The sequence below is a fragment of the Montipora capricornis genome, chromosome 5 (assembly GCF_036669925.1).
Source record: "Montipora capricornis isolate CH-2021 chromosome 5, ASM3666992v2, whole genome shotgun sequence".
NCBI lineage: Eukaryota > Metazoa > Cnidaria > Anthozoa > Scleractinia > Acroporidae > Montipora > Montipora capricornis.
The window spans coordinates 6383988-6394035 of NC_090887.1; the positions used below are offsets into that span (position 1 = coordinate 6383988).

At 41.1% G+C, this 10048-nt stretch overlaps 1 protein-coding gene across 1 annotated transcript in view; it reads right to left on the reverse strand.

Moving 5' to 3' along the window:
• Positions 1–6654: 6654 nt before the first annotated feature.
• LOC138049291 (uromodulin-like) overlaps positions 6655–10048 on the reverse strand; it is a 9445-nt gene continuing 6051 nt past the window's right edge. The window contains exons 4-5 of the mRNA XM_068895499.1: positions 9041–9172; positions 6655–7317 (exon numbers count right to left, since the gene is read on the reverse strand). Coding sequence (XP_068751600.1) covers positions 6980–7317; positions 9041–9172 — 470 coding nt within the window. The 3' untranslated portion in view covers positions 6655–6979. The remainder of the gene's footprint in view (positions 7318–9040; positions 9173–10048) is intronic.

Below are 10048 nucleotides of genomic sequence, written 5' to 3' on the forward strand. Positions count from 1 at the left end.
TATGCCAGAGGAGTGATCATTTAACCCATTGACTCAAGAACCCCGCCTCCAACCATTGACGAGTAAAATTATGTGGCATTAGACAGAGTAAAGTCTATTTATGATTCTCACTCCTAGGAATCAACTGGTGAAAGGGGACATAGTTTTTTTTAGTGGATGTAGAGGTCGCTAACCCATTGACTCCTGAAACCTCTCCCCCTTACCCCTAACCCCCCCGGTGCCTCCCCCCACACCCCCCGTCCCTCATTGACAAGTATAATTTTCTGGTGTTACACAGAGTAGATTCCTATTTTAAGTCTCACTCAAAGGAGTCGTTGGGTTAGTTCAAGAGGGCTGGACAGTTAAGCAAGAATAAATTTCCTGCACCACGAAAGTACCATTAGAGAAAATTATCATGCACAACTAAGCTAAAGAAAATGGTGTGCATCAGAAGGCTTCCCCTGAAAAACTTTATGGTCTCGTTACTGTGAGAGGGATGCTTTTCAATTGTTCTAAATTTACCCATTCAAGGAGGCCAACTTGGGAACAGTTTGCCTTTTATTCACTTCCCTTTAAAATGATAAGCATCCTTATTATATAAACACCAGTGAAATACCAAGCGAGCTTTCATGAAAAAACATGATGTTTTCACACGCGAAAAGATCATTGTTGCTATGGTTTCATATAAAAATTGTGCCTTTTGATGCCTTTCGTAGTATTTCAGTGGTGTTTTTATAATAAATAGAATATTACATGGCCACGTGAAGATACGAAATTTCTCTTAGAGTGTTGAATATTTCACGAGTGAGCGCACCGAACAAGTGAAATATTTTTCAACACTCAAGAGAAATTTCGTATCTCCGTGTGTCCATGTAATATCTTCTATTTATCATTTTGGTAGGGAAATTCCCCTTTGATTTACGTGGTAGCTTTCTCTAAGCGTGTGATCTTGTGTTCATTTAGTTTGTTTCATGTAAATATGCCCCACAAGAAAAGATACAAAGTAGAAAGACTTGGCCTGGCTTCCATACAGAAGCAAAAAATACATGTATCTTGAAGTGACTTTAAAAAGTACTCTGGGGCAAATCTGAAGATTGTTATCAATTAGGTGTGATAGTTCCATTTATAAGATAAAGCTCTGGCAAAAGTGCAGCATTGCTATATACAACAAAATGTGTGGCCAAAATTTTTTGCAGAAAAAAAAACTTCTTCAAAATTTTACAAAAAATGTTCGAGCAATGTCATGTTGCCAGACATTGTTGGAACATGAAGGCTGGTTTAAGAGCTTTTTGTGAAGGTTTTATTTTCATATGCTGTAAGAAATTCTTGCTGGTTTTGATCCAAGCTATCAGGGGCTGAGTAATGTACTTTACAACAATTATTTTAGGAAAACTTGCACTAATTATTATTGCAATCTTCGGTTGGGCCCTAAAAAGTACAGATGTCAAGCCTATAGAGTGTTTTCACTCACGTGATCATTAACCTTGTTTTTCCACCGAAACAAAAGAAAATTAGTTGGATACACCAACATGGCCGCCATTCAATTGTTTGGGAACACTAATATGGCCGCTGTGACGTCACATGAAAACACTCTATAGCTGTTCATATGGAGTAAGGAATCTTTTAGCCCGCAAAATTATGGAGGCAAAGGAATCTTTGCCTATTCATAGACCTGGTAGTGAAGTCTGTCCAAAACATTTTCTTATGATCAAATTTTTGTAAAACAACTGTCTTAGCAAAATCAAAATTTGTATGTGGTAAGCCACAGTACCATGGTATTTGCCACTTTGATAATTATACAGTGCAACTATAGACCAATGTTGGATTATTGTGGATGAGTGGAGCAGCTGTGAGACATCAGTGCTGGCTGGAATTAGGTAATCAAATGGGAAATGGCTAGTGATGAGTGCAGTGAGCATCATTGGTGGTCTAATGTTAGAACCCTTTTGGCAAATAGAAGGGTGCATGTAGGATGGCTTGTTGGAGCAATGATGGACCAGTATTGCAATGCTATTGCCCAGTAGAAGGCCAGTGTTAGACAAATATTGTTGTGTACAATTGGTGCCCCATAAGGGCTCCAATGTAGTATATTACAAAAAAGAGGACTATGAACTTTTACACAACTTCACTTTAAATTTAGTTGCATTCCTCTTCACTTAGATGAGAACGTTCTAGGAAATTGAACTACAACTGCACTTTTTTCTCCTTTTTCGCATCACTAGTATCAATGATGTTTTTATCTAAAGAATTATTTCAAACTTCCACGTATGTAGTTCTCTAAAGGGTTTCTCAGTCTGAAAAGTATAAGCAAAAATAGAACATTGTACTTGTGTAATAAAACTGTAACTAATGCGTGTCTAGCAAATTTACTCTCCACCCCACCCCACCCCGAGTCCTTTACAGTCTTTTTGTATTCAGTGTGATGTGATCGTGTGATGTAAATAAAGACAGTGAGTTTGCGCTGTGGGCACGCCGGTTGAGGGGCTCGTTTCCCGAACTGTCCCGATAACTTTTTGGATCCGAAAAGCCATGTACGAAACTGCCTTACGCTGTTTTCATAAACCGGTCTTTTAACCCTTTAAGCCCCGAGGGGTTCCCCATTGACGAGTAAAATCGTCTGGCGTTAGACAGAGTAAAATCTATAAGTGCCATTTGGCACTATCGGGGCTGAAAGGGTTAACTTGTTTTCAAGATAACAAAAAGCAAAGTGATATAAAATCTCTCCGTTCTTGAGATTTAGAGGGAATTATGACAGGGGAAAAAGGCCCAAAATATTTCGGAACAGAAAGCTGGGTCCGTTTCCCGCAACTTTCCGGGCCTTTTTTCGGGTGTCACAAATTCCTCTTTATCTTGAGAACACAAAGGTTTTCAGTCATCAAAAAGGGTAGTTGGCTGTCCTAATAGTCCAAACTACCGAAAACTGATGGACCGCATTCCATCGCAGAGCGACTTTTGACATCGTATCTATTTTACTCTCGGATTGTACAGGGTTCATTTCTACCAACCCTCATTGACCGGAAAAGCCGCCACAGGACTAGGCAGTGGTTCATCGATAATAATACTCATTATTAATACCAAACCGCACTTCCGGCGTTTTTGCGCAGGCGTTCATGATTTTGACGTTGCGTGGGAGAATCATCCCCAAAGGATTCAATAGCCCACGTTCGATATACATTGTATTATGAAAATCCAGTCCCAAACAAAAGTCGTCATCTCGAGGCTCTGGGGAATAAACTCATACAAATCCTTGTATTTATTCCCCAGAGCCTCAAGATGATGCCTTTTGTTAAGGACTGAATTTTAATATATCGAGATTGGTCCATTGGCTATTTTGAATACCATAATACTCTTTGTTTTGCATTGGCATTGTCTCCACTTTCTTTTGGGATTTTCAATGGTCCCAAGAGAAAATTACAAGGCTTACGCAAAATTTTTGGAGGGCAAACAGATTCAAACAGAGTATTGTTGTTTACCTTTGTGCTGTCCCTCCAAACGATCCCAAGAAGCTTTGTGGTCGCAAATCGTACCCAGATTCCCGCTCGTTTAGTACACGGTGAATAGAAGGGGAGAACTCTGGGGACGAGAATGTTCGTAGTGCACACAAGGCAACTCGATTCCTGCTAAGGAGAAGCCGGGTTTTTTTTCCGAGTATTTCCATTCATCATCAAAAAAGCAGTGTGGCAATGTTGTAAAAACGACTTTCTATAAATTCTAACGTCGTTATCTATGCGAAGCTTTAGCGCGAAAATGGTCCCAACAAGGTGGCACCGCGGGCGTCAGTTTTGACAGGTTCCTCGCTCCAGTCCTTTTTTAAAACCAGTGAAGAATCCGTTGAGATGTCTGTCATTTGGATGCTGGCCAAGAGGTCTCAATCTGGAGTAAGGGCTCCTTGTTCTTTTTGAAATTTGCTTGTGCTCCCTCGTTCCCGAATGTTAACAGCTTTTTGATCCCTAAAATGGTTTATGTTTCCTTCTTGTTCCCTAAGGTATTTTGTCTTTTTTCCCCTGGGGACCGTTAATTTGCCTTCATCCATACTTACGCAAAACATCGACCTGAACGAGATCGTCGTCACCTAAAAAACCTCTAAAACTAACCTGACAATAATAATAATAATAATAATAATAATAATAATAATAATAATAATAATAATTTGACTTGATTTACTTTCATTGTTCATTTCAGTTTACAGTGTCCCCAATTAGCGCTCCAGCGCTAGAACGACTAGACACTTAAATAAAGTTCCTTTCCTTTACTTTCCTTATAATAATAATAATAATAATAATAATAATAATAATAAGAAGAAGAAGAAGAAGAAGAAGAAGAAGAAGAACAACAACAACAACAACAACAGCAACAAGAAAAAGAAAGTTAGAGAGAAAAGTGAAAAAATTATGGTTGAGTTCTAACATGATCTCTGTAACTAAAATATGCATGGCCATTTCATGACGTTCACCACTAAAAAATGACAAATATACCAAAACTGTAAAGTGCGCTTGCGTAGCCTGCGAGCAAGCTCTCTCGAGGGGATAGGAGTGAGTGAAGTAAAAGGGCAAAGGGTTCTCCCCCCACTCTCCCCCCACCCCCTCGAGAAAGCTTGCTCGTAGGCTAACAGGTGCCGTTGTTTCCAGGTGTTTTCGTTCTCATCGACGACGCTTTTGCTTATGGTCTCTACCAAACAACGAATCTTTTGTAGATTTTGTCGGTGGGACACAATATAAAAGAGAAATATCTTCCCGAACACACGTCTCGAAAGTTCCTCCAAGCTTTCTAAACCCATCCAGATTCACTCCTTAGTGATGGTTACTGGGATTTGCAAACTCTTTTTGACGAGGCTGCAAAGGTGGTGATAGTCCTGGGGTGCGTACCATTCAGCTAAAAATCCCGGAAATTTTGGTTAAATGTCAAATGGAACAGTCATTTCCGGAAAACTAAATTCGTCTGGAGTACCTCCAGATGTACTTCTGTATCATTACAACGATTTTTCCGTTTCCAGGCCCTTTTCCGTGTAAAATCGAGTGATGAGGGAAGTGAAACAATACATGGTACGTGCATTTTGTCCGGTTTGTTGATATACTTGGAAAATCGCTTTCATGGAATGGCCACTCCAGCCGGAATTTTCCAAAAAAAATGGTAAGTATCGCCGATCACGGTTCATTCCAGGTCTCAGGTCTTCTTAATTCACATTTATTCCCCAAAATGGAGGTAAATATCCACCACTATCACCAACGCGGGCGGGAGGTGCAGTGGCCTCGTGGATGGTGCGGTCGACTCCTGATCGAGTGGTCTGGGTTCAGGTCCTGGCCGGGGACATTGTGTTGTGTTCTTGGACAAGACACTTTACCCTCACCACCCACGTGTATAAATGGGTACCGGCGAATCTAATGCTGGGGGTAACCCTGCGAAGAACTAGCATCCCATCTGGTAAGGGGAAGTAGAAATACTCCTGGTCGCTTCATGCCACAGTAACCGGAGGTAAGCGCCGGCCTGATGGGCCTTCTAATCTCGTGGCAGACTTTATCACCAACACCGAGGTGAATAATTGTTTTAGCATATACCATGCATACACACAATTGAATAATCAGCCGAGTCTCTCGATAAACTTTGCCCCTCGGTGACCAGAGCAAAACAGGAAGCCATGTTGTTTTTCGCCGTTTGATCAGAGGTGAACAGTACTTGCTATTCACCTCCGAGTCACTGTGGTAGCCAATCAGAATGCCCATAAAGCATTATTCACTTTTGTGGTATCGATGGTTTCCATCTGACGTCACGGCGGCCATGTTGATGTTCAGAACAATGCATTAAAATGTCTTTTGGGAATTTGACTATTATTATGCAAAGCTTGTGGGGCCATTTCCAATTGTTTTGTACACCAACATAGCCGTCTCATCACGTCGATGCAAACCAAGAATACCAAATTCAATTATTAAATCGATATTAAACAAGTTCAATCATATTTAATCGAGGGACTGATAATCAGTCCTTTAAACCCTCAAAAGCGAGAACAATGTTGTCGCAATCGATGTTGAATTGACCGTGACAGTGCACAATCTTTTGTTTTCGCCTCGCACGGGTTCGCAGATTAGTTACGCATAATTAATCGAAAGATTTGATTGGTTATAAGTGAGAGATTTCGAGGCAATGAAAGGTATAGACTACGTTACAGAGACTAACACATATCGTGCATTTTACCTTTCGACACACCCATCCGAAAAATTGGTTTTTGCCCTGAGTGGGACTCGAACCCACGTCTCCCTGATTACCTGATTTTCTTCACAAGAAAAGTTGGGCCCTAGGAATCCCCACGTTGCTAAAGTCGCCCCATTAATCTGCTGCGTTGGCAGCGTGGTGGCCTTGATGGTGTAATGGCTTAGCATGCCCGACTAGTAATCAGGGAGACGTGGGTTCGAGTCCCGCTCAGGGCAAAAACCAATTTTTCGGATGGGTGTGTCGAAAGGTAAAATGCACGATATGTGTTAGTCTCTGTAACGTTGATTGGTTATCTTCTCGAAAAAAAGGTACGTGTGTTTTGTTCACCGTCAAGCCAAAAATACAGACAAAAACATGTAACAAAAAGACTTGTCGAGTTTCATAACCATCTCAATGCATTAACTATGGCTCAACGAAGAATCGCAGAGTCTGTTTTTGTTCAGATTTTGACAACAAGAATTACACAATTCAAAGTTCGTTTTATTGTTACAAACAAAACTTTACTTTTTTGCTCGATTACGTTTGAGGTGTGGAGGTCCTTTCATTTTAATCATTTAGAAGTCTCGGAACTTAGATGTTCTTCGCCGCCTACATTACTCAGTATAATAAGAGAGTTTCTTCAGCTATTTTATAAAATAAAATACATAATAACAAACAAAACCGCGAAAAAAATGGTGATTTCCGATGATCCAGACAAGGTTTGAGTGAGTTGGGAACTAAATGAGTTAAGTGAATAACCAAACCGTCCCCTCCCCTCCCCGAACAAAATTTCCAGTCCAAAGTTGTCGTGTTTTTACTCGGAGTCGTCCGAGCTACCCGAACTCTCCGGCGGGGCCCAGTCTTGACCGCCGAAGACGCCCAGTTGGGTCTCGACCTTTGTGTTCTTCTTTTTCTTTGGTTTCACGAAACAACAACACACAATGAGAAGAATGATAAGTAAAGTCCCCCCTGCAGCTGAAACTCCGATTATAATAATCTGCTTTATCTTCTGTTCCTGCTCGTAGACTTCATCCACAATACACTGGAAGCCATCACCAGCATATCCTTCCTTACATTTGCAGACGAAGGAACCCCGTGTGTTTTCGCAAGTGGCTTTCACGTCGCATTTATCGTAACTGCATTCATTGATATCTGAAATGATTTTCGAATAAAGTCAATTCTTAGATTCGATGCTCGCGTAGATGCGTACGCAAACTCTTAAGGCCTGGCCAAACGCTCGCAACATTTCAACGCAACATCTTGCAACATTGTTGCATGATGTTGCAACATGTGTTGAACGGGGTGGCCAATTTCATCATTTTCAACGCAGCATGTCAATGTTCATGTGCCCCAGGTCCCTGGCGCGAAAGAAGTGGACCTAACGCGCATGCCCTAGCGCAACAATGTTGCGTGAACGTAACGCTGGCCAAACGAGCACAACATCATGCAACATCCAAAATGTTGCACGAAACATTTGACCGTTTTCAAATTTGATCCAACACCATCCAGCATGTTGCAACATATCGCAACAGGGTGGCCAAACGTATGCAACATGTTGTGCCCAACAATGTTGCAAGATGTTGCGTTGAAATGTTGCGAGCGTTTGGCCAGGCCTTTAGGTCAGCTCTTACCCCACCCCTCCCCTCTGTAAACGTCACGCCGAAATTCAAAGCAAAAGGCATCATCTCCAGGCTCTGGGGAATAAACTTATACAAGTTCTTATATTTACTTCCCAGAGTCTTTGTTTAGGACTGAATTTTAATATATCGAAATTGGTCTTTTGAAGAAACTTGTTTGATTTAGATGAAATCTTCTGAAAATTCTCCAAAGAGAGTTCAGCAATGCAAGGTAATTAGATGCAAGAGGATTTCAATAAGCGTCACGAAGTGTCCCCTTGCTAAATGTCACTCGTGTCTCGGAATAAAGATGATTAACGTCACAAAGTGTTTCCCAAATGCTGCTCCTCAAGTGAAGATAACAGCTGCATTTACCCTGACCTAAAATAACGCTAATCTTTACCCTAACCTTACCAAGGTGATTTGGTGACGTAATTCGGGGGACTGGGGAGAAAAACTTTAACACCGTATCCCACAAGCGCGCGCGGCCTTATTTTCAAATTCAACATGGCAGAGGCGAGGTTAGAGCTCGTCGCGTCCTCTTGAATGCTCATTCAGTAACAGGAAATGTGGTAGACACAGAATGATCTGTTGAGTTTTGGCGATGGAAATGCTGCAGGGAGTTTGGAAACAACACCTAAGACCGAACGCGATTGTGGGATACGGCGTTAAAAATTTTTCTTCCCAGTCCTCCAAATTACCTCATCAAATCACCTGGTATTGTTAGAAATGGCCGTTTTTATACTAGAGACGCATAATTCGTCTGGGACGAACTCGGGCAAACATTTTTTCTGCGTCTGTTAAATTCGTCTGGTATAAAGACGACCACAAGACGCAAAGTTCTCGCGCCACTTTTTAAACCAATTAGAAGTGACTCGCGTGGCTTGCGCGTGCACGATCTCATATCCAACAAGCGAGAATGGAATAATTGTTTTTCGAAAAGTTTGGAAATACGAAATACGAGCGAAAAAAGCGAGAAAGTCCGAGCGAAATCGAATCAGTTGATGAAGATGCGATGTTGTGTAATACCTTGTGGTTACCTTTTTGCGTACTTCTTTTGCTTTATTTCGAGAGAAATTTCGCTGTCTGGCCAAAAAAATTTTACTTTAGCAACGCTTAGCGCAATCAATTACCATATAAGGTCAACTAAGGCATATGAGCTGATAACCGAGATTGCGTGAACCAATCAGAGCACGAGAAATGAATTAACCGAGGTTGAAAATTTAATAATATAAAATATTCTTAAAAATACTAATTACCTTCACAGTATTCCACGCCCATCTTAAATCCTCGTTCACATCGACACTCATAAGATCCAGGGATATTCCTGCATATAGCCCCGATCGTCTTACATTCTTTTCGACTTTCCTTTTGCTTACATTCATTTATATCTGCCGATGTAAATGCAAAAGCAAGAGTGAATTAGATGAGAGTGTTGATCTATCACTTTGCGGTCTTGCCCCAGCACAGTCACAAATAGATTTAGTTTTAGATGCACTTTGCGCACGAAACAAAGGGCCGCCAATTTTAACCAATCAGAAGTAGCCATGTCATGCGTGACTGCTTCTGCCATGTTTTTTCAGGGCCATGACAACTGATTTTCGTGGGAACGGGTATTCTAAAAAAATAGACTCATTTGTGACTATGCTGGGGAGCCCACCCATGCCATAAAAACACTCTTATTTAATTCATTCTTGGCAAAATAAGACTTTTACCGGGAGGCTAAAATGGAAACAAAGCTCCCCGTATAGGAGAGAGGAGAGCTATGGCAAGGGTCCATTACCCGAGAGTAAGAACCTCAGGTATCAGATTTGTCTCCATCAGCGTCAGAAAAGCAAATCAACTACCTCAGGGGTTGTGTATTGTATTTGCATTACACTGTAGCACTCGCATTTCAATGATAGTATGAACACTCTGGTCGTTGATGTGATCGGTCAACTAAGTCGTGATATTATTGGTCGAATTGGTCAAATGTTAAACCTACGTAGATACCATTTACTGGCCGTGAAGACTGTATTAGGTCATCTCAGGGCTACACTCACCCGGATGATCGTACTTGATTTAAGGTGAGTTCGATTGATCGTATTCCGGAATAGGAATACATAGAATAGAAGTTAGAAATCCTTCATTTTTAGATGCTAAAATGTTATTTTAAACATATTTTCACTATTCTTGTTGCTTCAAAACGCCAGACATACCGTTTTAAATAAACACTGTACGTATTCTTATTCCGGAATGGGTTCAATCGAACTCACCCATAGTTATGA